The sequence below is a fragment of the Callithrix jacchus genome, chromosome 6 (assembly GCF_049354715.1).
Source record: "Callithrix jacchus isolate 240 chromosome 6, calJac240_pri, whole genome shotgun sequence".
Classification (NCBI taxonomy): domain Eukaryota; kingdom Metazoa; phylum Chordata; class Mammalia; order Primates; family Cebidae; genus Callithrix; species Callithrix jacchus.
In genome coordinates, this window is record NC_133507.1 from 10,232,781 (window position 1) to 10,252,826 (window position 20,046).

General features: G+C 54.1%; 1 protein-coding gene and 1 long non-coding RNA gene across 2 annotated transcripts; both read right to left on the reverse strand.

Annotated features, from left to right (window-relative positions):
* Window positions 1-2,282: 2,282 nt before the first annotated feature.
* Window positions 2,283-9,981, reverse strand: LOC144576848 (uncharacterized). Its single transcript, XM_078329206.1, has 3 exons — window positions 9,830-9,981; window positions 3,435-3,768; window positions 2,283-2,956 (listed from the first exon to the last, which is right to left on the reverse strand). Exons 1-3 carry the CDS (start codon window positions 9,979-9,981, stop codon window positions 2,420-2,422), a joined length of 1,023 nt encoding a protein of 340 aa, XP_078185332.1. The 3' UTR covers window positions 2,283-2,419.
* Window positions 9,982-13,629: 3,648 nt separating this feature from the next.
* LOC144582960 (uncharacterized) lies at window positions 13,630-18,945 on the reverse strand. The gene is made up of 3 exons (XR_013536593.1): window positions 18,831-18,945; window positions 15,613-15,715; window positions 13,630-13,761 (listed from the first exon to the last, which is right to left on the reverse strand). It is a non-coding gene; the product is annotated as an uncharacterized LOC144582960 (long non-coding RNA).
* Window positions 18,946-20,046: the final 1,101 nt, after the last annotated feature.

A 20,046-nucleotide genomic window follows, 5' to 3' on the forward strand; every position in this document is an offset into this window, starting at 1 on the left:
TGGCTTGTTCTTCCTGTGAGTAGCTGACCTCACTGAGGAGAGGGGGTGGTTGAACAAAGCCGGAGAGACGGGCTCAGACACAGGGAGTGGCTTCCCGACCGAAAGGTGAAGACAACAAGCCACTGGCGTGGGCTTGTGAAGAGGCGCAGTCCTGGGATCGTTTTCGTAAATTATTATTAAAACATCTATAAAACTGAGACTTGCACATGGGGCCCAAATTCAACCACCACTGCGGGGATTCTCAAAGTGGGGCTCCTGGAGCAGCAGGAGCTGCAATCGGCTGCAGCCTTGCCTGGGAACTTGTTAGAAATGCATCTCCTGCCTCCTCCCCACCTCACCACTCACTGCCAGACCTGCTGAATCAGACACCCCGGGGCAGGCCTAGCAGACTGTCTTTGAACACAACCCTCCAGGGGACCCTGAGGCAGCTGAGTCTGAGACCCCTACAATACAGAATGGAGACCACGGAAAGCAAACTTCTCACTCCCGGGGCGGCTCCCTGGGGGGTGCCTTCCTTTACTCACAGATGGGCTCACTCCCAGCCCACGCTGTGCAGCATTTACACCTAATAAATAGATCTTAGATCTGCCCCCCTTTTGCCAACTCCAGAACTTAGGAATCAGCGTTATTCTGGTGTTTTTTTGGTTTTGTTTTTTGAGATGGAGTCTCACTCTACTGCCCAGGCTGGAGTGCAATGGCACAATCTCAGCTACTGCAACCTCCGCCTCCTGGGTTCAAGTGATTCTCCTGCCTCTGCCTCCCAAGTAGCTGGGACTACAGTTGTGTACCACCATGCCCAGCTTGGGTTTTTTTTTTTGTATTTTTAGTAGAGATGGGGTTTCACTATGTTGGCCAAGCTGGTCTCAAATTCCTGGCTTCAGTTGATCCACCAGCCTCAACCTCCCAAAGTTCTGGGATTACAGGTGTGAGCCACCACACCTGGCCAACCTCATTCTTTTTTATACCTGTATAGAATACCCTTACAGGGGGAGGGGACATAATTCATTCACCCATTGCCCAATCCATGGCATTTAGGCTGTTTCTAGATTTTCAGTCTCAAAGGCTGGTGCCATGAGCATTCTTGTGAGAATCTGTTTCGGGGACGGATGTCTCCTAGTATTGCTGGGTGGAACAGTGTTTGCAGTGCCACTTTTGCCAGATGCTAGGTAGCCCTAAACCAGGCTCCATCAATTTATCTTTTCTCTCAAAATATAGAAAAATTTTCCTTTTGCCGTTCCTTCATCAGTACTATAATTATGAGTCTTCTCCATTTTGCCATTCTGACAGGTGAAAATGGAGAGTCAGCGTTTTGATTTGCATTTCTTTAACCATGAGTGTCCTTGGGTGACTTTGCACATAGAAGTGGTTCATAACCACTTCTATTTCTCCTGTGAACTGTCTGCTCATAGCTTTTTCCCTGCCTCTCACCCCATTTTTCCTTCGGGTTGCTGTACTTCTTCTTGTTGATTGGGGAGAGCTTGCTGTGTGTTAAAGAAAATGAAAATTGTTGTATATTACAAGTGGATTTTGCTGGCACTTGTCTTTGGTCTGAGTTGCGGTGGTGGCCATATGAGGTTTTCACAGGACATGGAGGGGTTTCTGTGTATGATGTTAAATGTATCTGGCTCGAATGCTTCTGGATGCTTGTTATGCTTTAAAAAGCTTTTTCCATCTTGATTTTTTTTTTAAATTCCTGTTTTCTTCAAGTTCTTCAAGCCTAAGCCTGAGCTCCAGGACTAGACAATTTGGGTTCAAATCCTGGCTCTTCTGATTCTTGGGTGACCCCATGCCTCACTTTTCTACTCTGTAAAGTGGGGATAAGAAAACCTGCTTCATAGCATCAGGTTGGGGGTGTGCTTCTCTAGGGGATGCCTCCTCAAATGCTCAGCTGAAGAAGGTTAAAAGCTCCAGATTAACTTCAAAGATTCCCTGATGCCCCACTGGTGCTGGCACCTGGATCAGACCGCCTTTAACAATTCTTCCCAGGGTTTCCCCACCCTGCTGCCAAGTGGCTTCCCAGCACCTGGACACATGCTTGCCTCCTTCATCGCTGCTTCTCCACCGAGAGTGGGAAAATTGCCCAGGAAAGAGGTTCAGGCTCTGCCTTGGAGGTTGGCAAGCCCCAGAGGAATTGTAGGGTCCCTGGGATGCTGCGTCCTCTCGCAAAACTCATGTGAAAGTCATGATAACTCCCTGTACTTCCAAATGTTGCCATATTTGGAGACAGGTAATTCAGTTAAAATGAGGTCATTGGGGGTTGCTAATCCAGCCTGACTGGCGTGCTTAGAAGAGGACATTTGGGTGCAAACAAACGAAAGACGACGTGAGTATACAGTGAGACGTGGCACTACGGGGCAAACAGAGGAGCCTCAGAAGAAACCAAGCCTGCCAGCATAGTAAGAAAACGCGCTTCCGTTGTTTAAGCAGCCGGGTCTGTGGCGTGTTGTGGCGTGTTGTGGCGTGTTGTTCGCGCAGGCGGCGTAGACCTGCAGAGACGCAGTCCTTTAGGCCTCCGTTGTTGAAGCAGCCGGGTCTGTGGCGTGTTGTGGCGTGTTGTGGCGTGTTGTTCGCGCAGGCGGCGTAGACCTGCAGAGACGCAGTCCTTTAGGCCTCCGCTGTTGAAGCAGCCGGGTCTGTGGCGTGTTATGGCGTGTTGTTCGCGCAGGCGGCGTAGACCTGCAGAGACGCAGTCCTTTAGGCCTCCGTTGTTGAAGCAGCCGGGTCTGTGGCGTGTTGTGGCGTGTTGTTCGCGCAGGCGGCGTAGACCTGCAGAGACGCAGTCCTTTAGGCCTCCGTTGTTGAAGCAGCCGGGTCTGTGGCGTGTTGTGGCGTGTTGTTCGCGCAGGCGGCGTAGACCTGCAGAGACGCAGTCCTTTAGGCCTCCGTTGTTTAAGCAGCCGGGTCTGTGGCGTGTTGTGGCGTGTTGTGGCGTGTTGTTCGCGCAGGCGGCGTAGACCTGCAGAGACGCAGTCCTTTAGGCCTCCCTGCCTCTGCTTCTCTAGGCCCAAACTGGGTAAGGGTGTGGATTATCTGGGTGTCTTTTACCCCGTATCTGACTGTGACTCAGGTACAGACAACTGTTCTCTCCTTCTCCCCTCCCACAGTCACCTCTCCCCCCCCCCCCCGCCCCGCGACCCCCAACGAATGATATGAAAGACAGTATGTGAGGCTTGGGGTCTGCATGAAGATCCAAGCCAGACGACAGGTGCTCAGGCAGAGTGTGAGGAGGCCTCCTTCACCGAGCGTGGATAAAGATGTCCATGTGGACCTCCCGAAAGCCCAGAGGCCTGCACACAGCTGCGGCAAAAAACAGGTGTGGGGGCCGCAGGAAGCTGGCAGCCTCCACAGGCCCCGTGCTGGGAGGGGAGGGGTGCAGCACAGCGGGTGGACGGAGGTTAACGTGACGGAAAAGTGATGGGGAAAGCGCGTGGCACCTGTCTCAGATTCTGGCTTCTCCCTCCAGGCCGGCTCGGGGGTTGTGGGCGGGGCCGGGGGGTTGTGGGCGGGGCCGGGGGGTTGTGGGCGGGGCCTCCGCGGGTGGTGGGCGTGTACGTGCCCTTAGCGAACCCCCGGTGCCTCCCCCTCCTCTGTCTCTGCAAGCCTGCCAGCTTGACCCCAAAGCAAGGGGATATACAGGGAGGGACCGGAAAATCCATCTCTGGGGGAGATATATTGCAATTTAGAGGCTTCTGAGCTTCAGGGACGAGGAGCCGCAGATCTGAGTGGAGGATCAACCTGCTTGGAGACTGGATGCCTCCCTTCACTGTCCTGCGGGCCCAGAGGAAGGTTTTTCATTTAGGAAGAGGCAGGACAAGGGCCTCGAGCATTCCACAAAATGAGGGCCCTGCCTCTCTACCCCGGCCTCAACTCCAGGGCTGAGCTGGGTTGGGGACAGCGTGGTAGGGGCTGCACCTCTTCTCCTGCGATCTGGTCCTGAGGCCTAGACAGGCCCAAGTGCTGTCCCCCACGTCCCCCACGCGGCGAGGCTGCCTCTGCTAATGAGCCGCAGCTGCCCTGGCCCCTCCAGGTGTGTGCGCCCCAGGCGCGCAGGTAGCAGGGCAGGCAGAGCGTGCTTGTCAAGGGTGATAACCTATCGCTGCAGGATAATCTCCCCACCCCCCCACCCAGACAGGTTCGGTCTCATTAGCGATCCTGCAGAAGATCGGGAGGGGACTCTTGCCCCGGGGGGTAAGGGAGGCACTCAAGACAGAGAAAATGCACCATCTGCTCCAGGTGCAGATGGGACCAAGCTCCAAGTTTCCTGGGAATATGGAGGCAAAGGAGAGACCGGGCATGTTTAACAAAGGAGACGACTCACACCCACAGTGCTCCCTGTGTCCGTCCCCGCCTGGCTCGCGCTTTGGCTATGCAAACCCACCTGTGCTAAGGTGGAGTCCACAGCTGGAATGCCCTTTCCCTGTGGATCAGATGAGCCCGCCTCTGCTGGGAAGAGCTCTCCTCCTGGCCATCGTTTCACCCTCTCTCTTTCCTCTGAGCTCCTGTGCTGCTGTTGCCTGCACCACTGGGGTTGAAGGAAAGAATTGCCAACAGCTCACTGCACTGGGGAGATCTCTAAACTTTGGGTTTCATGATTTGTCCTGGGTCCTATGTGGCCAGGGTCTGCTGGTTTGCTGGATTCCGCTCTCCAAATCTCTTTCTACTATTCTCGGGATATTAACCTTTCTCTGGAGTGTGAACACTTTTTGAGAACCTGATGGAAGCTATGCACCTCTTTCCAGAAAAAATGTACATAAAAAATGAAATGTCTGCAATATCAGGGGGTCTGTGGATTCTCTAAAGTCTATTCAGGGACTCTTCAAGCCAGTGGTTTCCAAACTTCAATGTGCATCAGAATCATCAGGGGCTTGTCAAAAATACAGATGCTCAAGCTTTATCAGCTGGTCTGTGGTGACAGGGAATCTTCATTTTGGTCAATGCCTGAGTTGTTTAGATGCTTGTTCTAGAACTGCACTTCAAGAAACACTGCTCCATGGCCAGGCACAGTGGCTCACACCTGTAATCCCAGCACTTTGGGAAGCCGAGTTGAGAGGATCATCTGAGGTCAGGAGTCCAAGACCAGCCTAGGCAACATGGCAAAACCCCATCTCTACTAAAAAATACAAAAAAAATTGCCAAGCATGGTGGTGCGCTCCTGTAATCCCAGCTACTCGGGAAGTTTAGGCAGGAGAATCACTTGAACCCGAGAGGCAGAAGATGCAGTGAGCCAAGATTGTGCCTCTGCACTCCAGCCTGTGCGATGGAGCGAGACTCTGTCTCAAAACAAAACAAACAAAAACACTGCTCCAGCAGTCTGTGGAGCCCAAGTGAGGACCTCACTCAAAATCATCTCCCGATGTCCAGATGTACAGGTCTTGATGTCCCAAAGGAAACTGCAAGCTCCCTTACAAAAGGGACCAAATCTTAAATCTCTGTACCCAGCCCCAGTGCCCCAAGACCTCACACATAAGCACTCATTGCTTGCCAAACTCCTTAAGGTTCCCCAGAGGATTCTGGCGAAAATCACAAACCAATTGATGTGGGCAGACTCTTTCTTCTTGTAACCCCCCAATCATGCCAAACAATGTTGCCTTGTTATGTGATGAGACTCCATCCCATCCTCTTCATTTTTCAACCACTGGTGGCACTTAGAAGGGTCTTTGCAAAGGCATAAAGAATCTCCAGAGCTCATAGCTTTCCTGCCACCCCCCCCTCCACTAGCTGTGTGTCAGCTACTAGCCAGGGGGACAGTGTGTGCTGCCATTATTATGCCTCGGTGTTCACTAGTTCCAATCTGGAATTCTAATCTGATTGACTAAGTAACTTTTACTCTAATTAGAACAGTAGGGTTTGTTCTTAATCTGCAACCATTTAATCTTCCGTCTCATTAATTGTACAAAGGTCTTTATGAATATGTAGATTGGGAAGGAAATAAAAGATTATTTGACCTTGAAGAAACATATAAAGTAGGTGTACACTCTCAACCTCCCGTTTCCTTTTATTATGCAGATGCAAAAAATTGGTAAGGCTCCAAATCAGGCTATTGTGGGTTATCCACAGTCTAGCAGCCAATTAGGATGCAGCATTCTGATGAGCCATACAATTTAATAATTAGTATAGTATTTACATGTGAGCTGCTTGCTGAGCATTTGCATGTAAATAAAAATGTGGCTATCAAAACCAGTCAGCAGCAGCCCACTGAAAAAAAGTGTCAAAATGTCCAAAGTATAAAAGGAAAATGCTTTGAAGGCAGGTCCAAATGCCCCCAGCCTTGAGTCCTCATTTTAAGGGAAAATGGCCCTCTGAGTATACCTTGTGTCTTCACTTTTAGAGATATGGGTGATTTGTCCTCTGAAAAGCTTGGAACATAATGTCAGACAAACTGGTTGTCTGGTTAAAATCCTGACCCTACCACCAACCAGCTGAGAACCTCTCTGAGTCTCAATTTTCTCATCCGTAAAATGGGGAAAACTGATGGGCACGGTGGTTCTTGCCTGTAATTCCAGCACTTTGGGAGGCCGAGGCGGGTGGATCACCTGAGGTCAGAAGTTCGAAACCAGCCTGGGCAACATGCTGAAACCCTGACTCTAATAAAAATACAAAAATTAGCTGGGTGTGGTGGCACATGGCTGTAATCCCAGCTACTTGGGAGGCTGAGGCAGGAGAATTGCTTGAACCTGGGTGACAGAGCAAAATTTTGTCTCAAAAGAAAAAAGGTGGGGAGGAGAACCCCACCTTTCTTACAGACCTGTGTGGCTTAAGTTAAATGGCATTGAACATGGAGCTCCTGGCACAAAAAGACTGCTCACAAAATGTGCATTTATTTATGTGTTTATTTCCTTTCTTCCTCTGACCGTACACATGGAAGACTAGGAAGAAAGTATTTTCTCCACAGCTGAATTGACCCATAGGGAGAAACTTGTTCTTGTCTCCAAGGAGAATGCTTGGGGGGAATAAAGGCCCTCTGTTTAGCAAACCACTGGCTTTTCTTGTGCCAAGGAGGGTTTATAAGTCAGAGCAAGGGAGAGAGAAGTTCGTGGTTTGCTAGGGTAGCACCTGGTGTGATTGTTAATCACCCTCATTTCACGTTCAGAGTGCCCATTGTGAACTATGACTGATTCAGTCATGTGTGTCAGAGCTGAGCTGCCCAGGACCTCCAGCAAGGTCTTGAGAGGCTGTGTGGAGAGGAGGGGTGGGCGAGGCAGCTGTTGGGGAAAGAGCGGGCAGGGCTCCTGGCCGGGCGTGGTGGCTCATGCCTGCAATCCCAGCACTTTGGGAGGCCGTGGTCAGTAGTTTGAGACCAGCCTGACCAATATGGCAAAACCCCATCTCTATTAAAAATACAAAAAATTAGCTGGGCATGGTGGCAGGTTCCTGTAATCCCAGCTCCTCAGGAGGCTGAGGAAGGAGAATTGCTTGAACCCGGAGGCAGAGATTCCAGGGAGCTGAGATGGTGCCACTGCACTCCAGACTGGCCGAGACTCCATCTCAGAAAAAAAAAAAGTGGGCACAGCTCCTGAGGAATTGCCATGCTCCTGCTCTGTGCTGGACCGCGTCTTTCCTGGCTCCCCAAAGTCTTCAGGACTCTATGTCGTCTTTCCTAACCTGCTGTGGAATTGGCTCTTTCTGTAGGACATAAGGATTGCTGAGGGCAGCCTCAGGGTAAGTGTGTGGAAAGAGGGTGCGGCCACCGTGGGAACCTCGCAGTTCCCTTACTCCGGGGGCTAGAGTTCAGCCAGTACTCCCAGGGCTGGCTGCATTGGTTATGAGGACCCTGCCATCCTTCCAGACTATGGCTCAGTACCCACTGTGGATGCCCCGATGGTTGGCTGATCCAGCCCTTTTCCAGCGCCACTGGGGGACCCAGCACCTCAAAGATTAACAGCCTCACCCCACCCTGAAGTAGGCACCAGCCCCAGGCCATACACCGTCATGTTTTCTGATTGGGTGACTGCCCTCCAGCACCAGTACATGTGGTGATATCACATCTCTGGTTACTAATGTCTGCGCCAAGCTTAAAACCCATCTTTGTCATCACGTGTGCGATGGCGATTCTGTCTTTAAGGAGACTCAGCCTCATCCCCCTTCCAGGGGAAACCCCACATGCTCTTTGCCAGCGTGGTCCATTGTGTATGTCAGTGAATGCTCTGAAGGGGAGAGTTAGCCATCGAAGCACCCACTCTCTGCTCGGTGATTTTATACCAAGTGCCTGGGGTGTCGGGGCTGGCAGGGAGAGGGCATGCCTTGGGAGAAGAGGGTTTTCCTGGCTAGCTTGGGGCGTGATGTTTGGCACCTGGCCTTTGACATAGTTGACTAATCCTTTCCACTGCCAGAAGCCTGCAAGGAATGGCATGTGTGGAGAAGATGGGGCTGGGGGGCGTTCTGAAGCAGAAGAAGGCAGATACACGACTATTATGCTTTTAATCTTTACATGTGGAGCAAATGAGAGCTGAGAAGTTTTAAGAGTTAATCAGCAGTTTTCAGATGACATAGTTCACATTCTTTTTGGTATTCAAACGCCAGCGAGAGAACTCTGGCAAAAAGATCAAGTCCATAGATGCTTGAGTGGTGGAAAAAATAGTGACACAGTTTTTCCATTGCAAATCAAAAAGATATGATCTTATGTTAGTACAGGGAAGTGTTTATGAGCAGTGACATTAAAAGGAGCAAAACAAAAGTCAGTGTGTATCTACTAATTAAAAGTGTGTGCAAACAGCTCTAAGCCTCTCAACAAAGCTCAGCTGGATCACAAAGCCATGCCCCTGGTATCGCACTGGGCTCCCTTTTGAATGCAAAGTTGAGCTTTAAATTGTCCTGGTAAACATTAATCAGCAATCTGGACCCACTGTTCCAGGAGGAGGGTGGCATTCCCAGGGGCTGTTCGAGTGTTTCATGGACGCCTGGTGCCAGGCCCTTTCTCCCTAGCGCAGGTGCTGAGACCACATCCCCCACTGTCTATGGTGACCCACCTAAAGGCGACTGCAGATGGGGTGGGGTTTGAACACTCTCCTGAATAGGAGAGGGAGGGGGAGCAGGATGCCAAACCGTGCGCCCTGCACAGCTGCTGTCTGTGCCCAAAACACAGACAGAAAAGGGGTGGATATGGCTCAGGGTGTCCTCAAGGTGGGCTTTGGAGAGCAGAGAAAAAGCTTGGGGATGGGAAAGAGTGAGGTTTCACTCAATGCTGTTTTGTGCCGTTTGAGTAAAAAAAAAAAAAAAAATCCTACGAGCATTTCCTATTGCAAAAGGAGCTTACTAATTATTTAAAATATTTAAATGGGCCCCATCAATGCACACAGCTGGGCTCTAAAGATGCCCTTAGCCGGCTAAACCTCATCCACCCCCTCGAGTTCCCAGAGTGACTCTGTCTCCACCCTCCGCACAAGCAGTGGCAGCCTCCTCAGTTCCCTGCACCTGGAGACAGTGTCTCAAAGGATTCATCCGTGAGCTCTTCCTTCCCCGAAGTCCTCACACCAACGCTTTCCCTCACACCCTCATTGCCTTTGGAAGAGGGAAGTGACCGTGGAAATGTAAAGAAGAAACAGGCTAACAGCAACGACAGCAAAATCCAGGAAAACTTTTCGCAAATCAAAAAAGGAGATAAGCACAGGTTGCACTTAATAATGGTATAGATGAGAGACGAACACCCTCTTCCTCCAGCTGAGGATGGGCATCTGAGCTGGGGCGGGCCGCAAGGTGAGCCAGGCTTCCACTGGGAAGCCAAAGCAGAGCATGGAGTTGGGGTAGAGTCGACAGATAAAGTGGAAGACATCCAGTTCAAACTGAATCTCACATAAATGATGAATGTTGTGAAGTATGTCCCATATATTACATGGCGTCGCTGTAGAGGAGGAAGCCTCCGGATAGGTTCTGGGCCGGGCCGGAGTGAGTCCCCCCATCTGTTACTGTGTCATTGCCAACCCTTGTCCTGCTGGGGTCTCTGTCGTTCCAGCTGGCACTAAGCCAAGCATCCTGAGAAACCATGATTCCAATGTTCTCATGTTATATATGACACGCCTGAGACCCAGCGGGTTAAACGAGTTGTCTAGTCACTTTGGAGTTATCTACCCAGCAGGTGGTAGACGGGATTCTCCTGAGACCAAGGCCTGCTGTTCCCATCACACCAGCAAAGTGTGATGGGTGGCAGGGGTTGCTCAAGGCTGTGAGCTGCAGCCGAGGCTGCCTGTCCCTGACTCACACTCAAGTGCTCAGGCTGGTCACCACCCAGACGTAGGGGTCTGGGCTTCACTGGGTGTGTTCCCTGCCCTGCCCTGCCCTGCAAGTCTCCCAATGTCAGGCTCATTTTTCATCTTTCAGCTTTGGAAGAGCTTTGGAAAGTCATAGATGTTCGAACCCTGTGCTGGAACGTAGGTTGGTGTCAGCCTCCGTCACATGTCGGTGTGCTCATCACCAGTGGTGTCTAAACCACAAACTCAGCCCCCAGGTAAAATGCCACTGCCTGGAACTGAGGCCTCCCCACTGTGTTCTTGGTGGGCCTGCTTCCAAACTGGATCGGGGAAAGCAGAGAAATGGAGGCACAACCAAGTCTAGGAGTCAGCACCAGCTTGAGCCCCATTTTACTGGAGCAGAAGAGGAGTGGGGAGGTTAAGTCCTTTGCCTAAGGTCACCCAGGTCTTGAGTGGAGGAGCTGAGAGTCACGCCCGGGGAGTCTGATCGCAGATCCAGGGTGCCGAGTAACCCTGGGCTAATCCATCTTTCCAGATGATCTCCGTGGTCCCTGGGTCACGTGGCAGTCCACAGCAGTCCGTTCAGTGCCCTGGGTGCTCAAAGGCTGTGCAGGATGAGATTCTCCAGCCACAGGGGAGAAGCCCTCCCCTCCCCCTCCATGCCCAGCCACCCCAAGTGGCAGCGTTTGAGGAGAAAGCTAGGCATCTTTCTACCCTCCCAGGTCTGGAAGGAGCCTTTTGAACCAAGGCGATGTGGAGGTTTGGCAGGAAAGACAGCGGAATTCAGAGCAAGAGCAAGATACAAAAATGTATCCACAGACACTGTGAGGGATGGAAAACCCAGTGCACGTGGACTTAGGCAAAAAAAAAAAAAAAATTAGGAAAATTCATTTCCTAATACATTTCTGTGAGGTGGGCTCTATTTGAAGCTCTATTTTGTGGATAAGAACATAGTGGGTGACGGAGCTGGGCTAGAACCCAGGCAGCTGGGCCAGCAGCCGTGACATCACCTGGGAGTTTGTCAGAAATGCAGAGCCCCAGGCCCCTCCTCAGACTCTGATCAGAGGCCGCTCCTAACAAGGCCCCAGGTGATTTGTCTGCTTGGTCCAGTTGGAGAAGGTGGCCCCAGAGAACTGTCACATGCTCCTTCTGGATTTGTAGAACCACATAGCCAAGATGCCCAGGGATCTTGGTTGTTTTGTTGACTGCTGTATCTCCAGCACCTAGAACAATGCCTGGCATATGGTAGGTGCTCAACTGAATCTGGGTATGGCCGAACGACCTCAAAGACCTTTGCATGGGTTTCTGCCAGGGCTGTTCCCCTTCTCCGCAGCCATCTTGATGGAAGGCCAGAGGGGCATAGGTCGCTAGAGGGATTAGTCATGGTTTGGGAGTATCTGCTTCCTCATTAGTGGAGATAATCACCCAATGTTGGATCGAATCACAAAAATCTGTGCAATCCCAGGGGGCAGCGCCTCTTCCAGCCACGATCCTCATTTCTTCCATTTGTTCATCAAACCTTCCCCACCTCGGGTTCCAGGGCTGCTGTTCTGCCGCTCACGGATCTCGGCCGCGTTTCACATACCCGGGAGTTATTTCAGCCACATCTCTCCAAGGTCTGCGAAGGGTTTTATTTTTGTTCCCTGAAAAGCCTTCAAAGCCTTCACTCTGAGCTTTGAGTTTGGTGTGGGCAATTTGAAACATTTAATGGGAATTGTTATGTTTTTTTTCAAGAAGGAATTATTCTCAGCAAAGTCTGGGGCTGGCCGGAAGGAGACAGCCAGACATCTCCAGGTGGAATGAGCTTCCTGCTGTTCTCGGGGAAATCAAAGCGAAACGCACAGCCCCTGCCTCCCACCCCCGTGCCGGGCCTGACCCCAGCCTTTCATGTGCAGCAGCCACAGGGAGGAGAGAAAGTACAAAACCAGAACAAACCCCCCAAAGTCAAGGCTTGAAATGAAACCGTTTCGCGATGACAATACTCTGTTCTTCTTTAAACTCTACCCAAGAACAAATGCAAGTCTTTTTTTTCGTGGAAAGACTGGCTTCGGGCTTTCATCCTCAGAGGCCTTTATTTGGGGGTGCCTCCCCCTTCCCTCCTTTCATTATTTGCACTTTCTCAGGCCAGGTGGGGGTGGTGGGAAACGGGAGCCTCTCCGCACCCTGGACGGAAGACCCACCGCCTGGGCCCGGTGACGCTGGGTCTTGGGCTGCCCTGGCGGTGGGGGGGGGGGGGGATATTAAAGTGTCTGCTTTCATCCTGGTGGCAGGGAATAGAAAAGTCCAAGGAAAGGGTGACGCTGCTGGCCTCCTCCTACCCCCAAAGCAGGGCGCTGCCTGCCATCTTCCTTTCAATCTGCGTGAACACAGAGGGTCATAACACAGCTGGGGCAGCTGGCTGGAAATCTGGGTCTTAAAATAAAATATTGTCATTCAGCCCACTTGGCCAGTGTGACTCTGGTCCCTGTGTGGGCCGGCAGGAGGGCTGGATGAAAGGCTGTGTGAGCTGCTTGGCCCTTCCAGCTGTCCTGAGGTCCAGGATGATTCAGGAAAAAGCGTCCAGGTTTTAGGGTTGGATGCTGCCAGTTATTCCGGCAGAAAAGCAGTCGCACGTGGCGAAAGCGAAAGGTTGATGTTTCTCCGGGCCCGAGACTTTAAAACGGGGAAGGGCAGACAGGCTGCTGTGGCCCTTGCCTGGTTTCATTCTGCTCGGCGCTGAGCCCACTCCTGGTCCAGGCTTCAGGAACTTTCTGCATAGAAACAGAAAGCTGGAGGGAATAGGGAAGCCCCGTGGAGGGGCCCACGGGAGCACGCGGTGATGGGGGAAGCAGGGATCAGAAGAGGGTCCCCAGGGGTGGGGGCGCCCAGGAAAACCTACAGACAGCCCAGCTACTCGCCCTGAGTTATGTCTTGGCCCTTCCAGCTGTCCTGAGGCCCAGGATCATTCAGGAAAAGAGTCCAGGTTTCAGGTTGGATGCTGCTGATTACTCCAGCTCTCCGCCAGGCCTCTCAGGGTGCCGACATCCTCCCGCCTCACGTTACGGGCCTTTGTTCAGCACTGACCTCCTCTCCCTCCCTGGGTCCTGGGTCCCTGGAGGGCAGAGATCCCCAGTGTGCTGGGCCCAGTCCTCCCATTACTGACAGTGCAAGGTAGGAGGAAGAATGAAGCAGGAGCAGAGAGGAGCCTGCGTGGTGATGGGGATGGGGAGTGTCGTTTATTTAAATAGGTGGCCATGAGGACATCCAGCCTGTCCCAGACGGACTTTTATAGGAGCCCAAAAGTATAGTCTCTTTAAAAAAAAGTAATTTCTGAGTGTGTGATGAGAACACAAATTCCTCCACGCCAGCCCGTTTTTCCCATGCTGGGCAGCTGGGCTCTGTGTCGTGGCTTCGAGGTGCAGGCAGCACTAGTGAGGTCCCAGGGCCGGCCGACGGCCTGTCTAGACGCTGGCAGTCACAGGGCTGGAGGAGGGAGCTCTGCTGGGTGCTTCCAAGCTGTTTCCTGTCTTCCTCCCACAGCGCTCTGCAGGGCCTCTCCCCTTGGCGATGAGGTGCCTTCCCCGTCCTTGGCTCTGCTCTACGGGAAGAAAGAGGCCAGTGTCACGGCGGGAGCAGAGGGCCTCCCCAGACAGGGTTGAAGCTGCTTTCCTCGCCGGCTCTGTACCCCAGAGAGGCCCCTCTCCCCGAGCCTCGCTCTCGCCCTGGCTGGCTGGTGCCCAGGCCTCTCTCCAGCCTGGTCCCTGGTGTGGGGCTGAATGCTCCAGGTGGGGAACCTGGGAAAAGCCAACAGCTACTCTCAACCAGGCCGTCAGCTGTCCTGGGCAGACACAGAGGAGGGAGACAGGGCAGCGGACAGCAGAGGGCCGGAGTGCCCCTGCCGAGATCAGCGCAGGCTACACGGGCCCAGGGGCACGCCGTGGTGCAGCAGGGGCTGCACTGTCTCTTCCTTAGCACCTCTCCTGCCTGCCTGTGGACCTCACTCTCCCATGTGGAATGGGCTTTCCCAGGAGCAGGGGACCCTCCACTTGAATTTCAGCGCCTACCTTCCCAGCCTAGTGCCAGGGAGGGAAGGAAGGGCTCTCTTCATATGCGCCCACATGTCCGGCAGACCCCCAGAATTACACGGGGGGTGAAAGGCAGGGGTGCTGGACAGAGAGCAGGAGGGATGCTGAGCCCACCCCAGGGCCGTGTCCCCACTTGGCCTATGACTGGGCAATCTCTACAAAGACAGCCCTGGGATGTGGCCCTGGCCCTCGCTCGGGTCACTAGGCATAGCACCCCTCTCAGTCCTCACTCCCCAGCATCTGGTGTACCGGTGTCCTTCTGTCACTGAGAAATGCTGAGGGACCCCTGGATGGCCAGGGGAGCACTGGGTCACAGAGGTCAGGATGGGGGTCACCCAGAGACCTTTCCTCCAGTACCATCTTCTGGTTTGACATGTGAGGAAAGTTTGACACGTGAGGAAAGGAAGATGGCAGGCAGCACCCTGCTTTGGGGGTGGGAGGAGGACAGCAGCGTCACCCTTTCCCTAGACTCCTGTATTCCCTGCCACCAGGATGAAAGCAGACCCTTCAATATCCCCCCAGCCAGGGCAGCCCGAGAGCCAGAAAAGTCCCGTCTCCTTGCGGTCACACTCAGGTTAGTGTCGGGGACTCATCCCACCCAGGTCCACCTCCCACCGAAGGGCTGTCACAGGAGGGTGGGCCTGGGGCCGGCGCAGGGGACCCTCTCTGCAGGCAGAACTGGGTCCTCTGTGGGGGGTCCATGTGGGGTAGGAAGAGTGAAAGAAGGCAGCATGCCTGATGGCTGCGGGTTCAGAGAAGGCGCCTGGAATGCAGTGAGTCTCGCCATGGAACATGAAGGGCAGATCAGATCTCATGGGCTTGAGATGATGGTGTAGGGGTCCCAGGGGCAGGGGGCTGGAAGGAGTAGCAGCCCTCAGGCAATTTCAGTCCTTTTTGGCCCCAACTTGTTTCCCATTCCTTTGAGGCCATCCCATGGGTGAAATCAAATATGCTTTTGTGCCCAGTCTTGCTGGACTCTGGGGCCAAGGAGGGCAGCATCGGGGTCACTGAGGGCTCCATTCCCTGAACAGCGCCTGCCCCTGCAATGACTGATTGGCGCTGGACACAGCGGAGCCCAGGACAGAACAGAAGAGGCTGGCAGGGGTGGGGTGATACCACCCTGGGCTCCGATGGCCAATGCTCCCTGCAGACCTGGGTGCCAAACGCAGCTCCCTCTCGACCCTCTGTGTGTCTTCCAGGGAGTTCAGTATCCTGATTCTTAGCTTCCACATCATTTTTCTAGGACAATAAAAATGCCCAGGCTCTGGGAATATGCCCAAGGAGACAGAGTCCTCCCTCAATGTGCCGTTTCCCTCTCCGGGCCAGGAGGTAGAAGAAGGAGGACAGAACTTGTCTCTTCTTACCCAAGTGTCTCCGGGCACACCACTTCCCTCTTCATCTGTAAAATGAGACAGCAGAGCAGATGAATCACATTCTCCTCTCTTTTAAAGTAGTGAGACCTCATTCCTGAAATGAAACCTCATTCAGAAATTTCAGCATAGAATAGAAGCCACACTGCCTGGCCAAAGTCGGGGTACGTGGGATGGAAGGCCCAGGCAAGGAGTGGGAAGCCTACCAGGCTGGCCTCCTCTTTCCCTGAGAGCTGCCTCCACACCCTGCCATGGAGCCCCAGGGTGCCAGAGAACCTCAGTTTGAAATTCACTCTGATGGCCTAGAACTCTATGGATCCAATTCAGCTGCAGCAAACAGGGAAACAGCTTCCAGGAAGCCTCACCCTCCAGCAGCCAAGACACCTGCGGCAGCGTCCCTTGGGTGTCACCCAGCAAGGGTGGGGACAGTGAGGGAGACTTCCCCCTGCAGACCTGGGCAGGCTGGGTCTAGGCTCGAGGAGCACCAGGTGGCTGGACTCACATCTTCCTCACACTGCCCCCCACCCGTCGTCACCCCGCTCCTCCCCTGCTGGCCCCCCTGGGCCTCCACTTGACAGGAGCTCACACATAGGTGGTTGCCTCCACTTCTTAATGCCCTCCTCCTGCGTGTCCCCATGGCTGGCACACCCTGCAATTACAGCTGCTGTTCCTCCGCCTTCCCACTGTGCCTGCCTTGCCTCCCCACTCTCCTCAGCTAATTGCTGGGTCTGCCCTTCACGGTTTCCGAGGTAATGCTGAGGCCTGCGCCCCTCAGCTGCCACTGCTGCCTGTTTTAGTAGCTGCAGGGAGAAAAAATCAAGATGGCTTCAGCAAAGCCCTCTGCTTAGCTGGGGAGAAGGGTGCATTCATTGTCAGGGCATTGCACGGGAAGCTGCAGTGCACACTTGTTTCACCTGGATCCTTGGTCCAAATGCATCCCCTGGTCCCTGCAGGTCCAAGGTGGGGCTGGAGCTTTTGCTCAGCTCTTAGGTGAGGGTGCAGGGTCGAGCACAGAGGAAGTCGGGAGCCCCAGGTGGGTGGGGGCACCTTGCCCAGGTCTCGCTGGGCGGCTCAGAGCAGGTCCTGCCACCAGTCTCAGGGTGTCCCAGGTTGTGGTAAGGATGAAAAAGGGAGCTGCACCTGATTCTAGCCCAGGGTGGATCCTGCCAGGAGGGCATCTAGGAGCAATGAGGATGCCAGCATCCGCCCTTCCAGCCCTGCTGAGAAAGCATCACCATTTTCTGAAGAAAGCATCTTTTTTATTCATTCCAGAAATATTTATAGAGTGCCTATGGCATGCCAGGCACAGTTGAAGTTCTGAGGATACGGAGTGAACAAGACAGGCAACAGCACTGCCTCCTTGAGCTTCTATTCTACTGGGAGTCAGGGCAGGAAGAGATGATAATGAGGTAAATAAGTCAAACCCGGAGTGTGTTACTGGCAGTGCAAGCTAGGAGACAAAATGAAGCAGGAGCAGAGAGGAGCCTGCGTGGTGATGGGGATGGGGGGCGTCGTTTACTTCAATAGGTGGTCATGAGGACATCCAACCTGTCCCAGGCAGACTTTTAGAAGACAACGTATTGTTTTAAGGGCCCCCGAACACAGGCTCTTTTTTAAAAAAAGTAATTTCTGAGTGTGTGATGAGAACACAAATTCCTCCACGCCAGCCCTTGTTTTTCCCATGCTGGGCAGCTGGGCTCTGTGTCGTGGCTGCAAGGTGCAGCAGCACCGCAAGGTCCCAGGGCTGACGCTGGCAGTTGCAGGGCAGGAGGAGAGAGCTCTGCCAGGTGCTTCCAAGCTCTTGCCTCCCATCTTCCTCACGGTGCTCTGTGGGCCTGTCCCCTTGGTGACAGGTCCTAGGCTCTGCTTTATGGAAAGAAAAAGGACACTGTCGCAGGTTCCTGTCCCCTCCAGCCAACGGGAGCAGGCAAACGTGGTCATCTGCCACTGCAGCTCTGTGGCATCCCTGCCATCGGAGAAGTGACTAAGAAGCCCCCAGAGCCCAGCAAGGAGCCAGGCTAGAGCTCTAGCAGGTTCTTCTGGGGAGGCAGACTCAGTCCAAATTTTCCATTTTAACTGGAATCCTAGGGGTTAAACCTGGCTGTGACTTGGCAATGATCCCTAGTCCATGCTGTTCCACAGGGGGCGTCCCCCTTCCCCAGGCCCTGCCCTGCTAGGGCTCCCAGGGCCTCTGCTCCCAGCAGGTCTCACCCGGGGACAGAGGCGGGGGTGGAGCAAGAGGAACCAAGCCAGGAAGCTGCAGAAATAGCTCTGGGGGTGGGAGGGCGTGGTGCTGCCGAAGGCCAAACACCCACGCAGGGTGTTATTTCTCTGCCCTCGCAGGCTAAGGGGATTTCTCAGACACAGGCCTCCTTCCCAGGATGTAGCCTGTGTCCAGTGAGGGCCCAGCCCATCCTAGCCTCCATTTCCTCTCACTGTTCTTGAAAATGGCCCAGCTGAGGCGGGTGCAGCAATGTCCTGCTGCCTATGGTCCCTTGAGAACTGTCCCTGTGCCCGGCCCGTGCTCACCAGGACCCTCCAGTCAGCATCTGGGATCCATCTGACCCCACCCGACAGGGCTCAAACCAGCTCCAGGCATGGGTGTGGCCAAGGCCAGGTCTGTCTTCAGGGTACCTTCCTCATCTCCACGGCCTTTTCCTGTCCTGGCTCACCCACGGGGGGGGGGGGGCATTTCTGCCCCCACACAGGACTCCTGGTGAACCAAGGCTGCAATTGCTTCTGGGTGCCCCTCTCTGAGCAGCTGGGGGGGCAGGAGGATCACCTAGCAGGTGGGTCCCAGGCCCAGCAGCAGGAGCTTCCTGCCAGACAGGACCAGAGGGGATGGCAGTCAGCTGGGGTGGGAGGTTTACAGGCAGAAGGCATGGGAGGCCTGTGGCCTGTGGGGAAAGGGGGCCCCAGAAACCAATGGGAATTAGGGGTTCTCCTAAGAGAACCTGCTGGAACAAGGAACAGCTGCCCACTGCTTCCCCAACAGAGGCCTCCCCTTCCTTAGCCACTCCAGCCAGTGACTGGATACGGCACAGGCACTAGACCCTGTACCAGGCAGTACCTGCCCCACCGACTCCCCTGTGTGCAGGCCTCTCTCTGGGGCTTCTCATCAGCCCAGCAGCACGGCTTTCTCAGGGCTGCACTGGCTACACGCATCCTCCCAACCAGTTCCCCTTCCCTCTCTCCCTTTCCCAAGGTCAGACCTGCATCCTGGCTCGAGGCTCTCTCCCCATCTGCCATGGGTGCTTCCCCGATGGGTCTCTTGCCCCATTCCTCCTGGCTTGGTGTCTGCTCACTGGAGGACCCATGGCAGAGCCCAGACAAGATTTGGGAGGAGCCCTGAGCTCGCCATCAGGGTTGGCCTTGAAGGACGGGGTGTGGACTTGGGAGGAGCCGTGAGCTCACCATCAAGGTTACCTTGAAGGACTTGAGGATGGGGTATGGGCGTGTCCCCCCATCAGGGTCCCCTCCTCTGGGTCTTCTTCCTGCTATGGAGGCTGATGGAAGAGTGTGGGCCAGACACCTGCAGGTCTTTACCCTGTGCTGAGCAACACCCCTGACGGGGCACCCTCCACTGCACCCCCATCCCATTCCAAGGGAAGAGCCCCGAGTGGCCTTTCTGGAATGAAGGCCCCCTTAGCCCAGGTCAAACTGATGTTGCTGGGATCTTTGGTTGGGTCTCATCATTGCCCCATATGGGCAACAGAGAAGGACTGCCAAGAGCTGGGCAAGGCCCATGACTGCGCCTCCTCCTGTGCTCTCCAGGTCAGAGGCCCTCCCAACCTCTCCCCTAGGGGCCTAACCCCTTCCTGATATGTCACTTTTGCTTGACGCAGGCCTCTGGAGGGGCAGCATCCTGTCTCCCAGCACCAGCTGGGGCTCCGGTCCTGGGGGGTGCTCACCAGACTCAGAGGCTGCCACTCGGGGTTATGTTGGCACCAACGTTCTGTGTGGAGTGCAGAGATGGCCCCTAGAGAAACAGCCAGCCCTGCCTTCCACTGCTGCATCAGGCCGGCCCCCATGGCCCTCCTCACCAGCCATGGCTTCCTTATAACTCGGGCCCACAGGCAGGCCAGGTCCTAAACCCTACAGGGAGGGTGGCCCATCAAATCTTCACATGGCTGGGAGCACAGCCAGCCACCAGCATCCCTGTGCTGTCCCCATGGGGAAGAGAAGGGAACAATGTGTTCATAAACGCCAGGGCAAGCGTGCACAGGCATGACACGGAAGAAAAAGTGACTCCCATCAGAAGGGGAGTGGGTCTTGGCAGCGCACATCTGGGTGGTCAGTCCCCAGGGTGGGCACTGGGCTGAGCTGTCTGTCATCCGATGCCACCACTGGGTGACCTCCATTATGTTTCTGAACCTCTTTGCATGTCAATTGCCTCATCCGGAAGAATGGGAATGGGGAAAAATTGTA

Bases quoted from the DNA above. Each gene is read 5' to 3' on its own strand.
- LOC144576848 (XM_078329206.1), bottom strand. From the start codon at position 9,981: ATGGTTTCTCAGGATGCTTGGCTTAGTGCCAGCTGGAACGACAGAGAC. The intron at 3,769-9,829 runs GTAATATATGGG...CTGGGCCCGCAG, and splicing joins CTCCTCTACAGCGACGCCAT to GACAGTGAAGGGAGGCATCC. The intron at 2,957-3,434 runs GTGCCACGCGCT...GCGTCTCTGCAG, and splicing joins GAAGCCAGAATCTGAGACAG to GTCTACGCCGCCTGCGCGAA.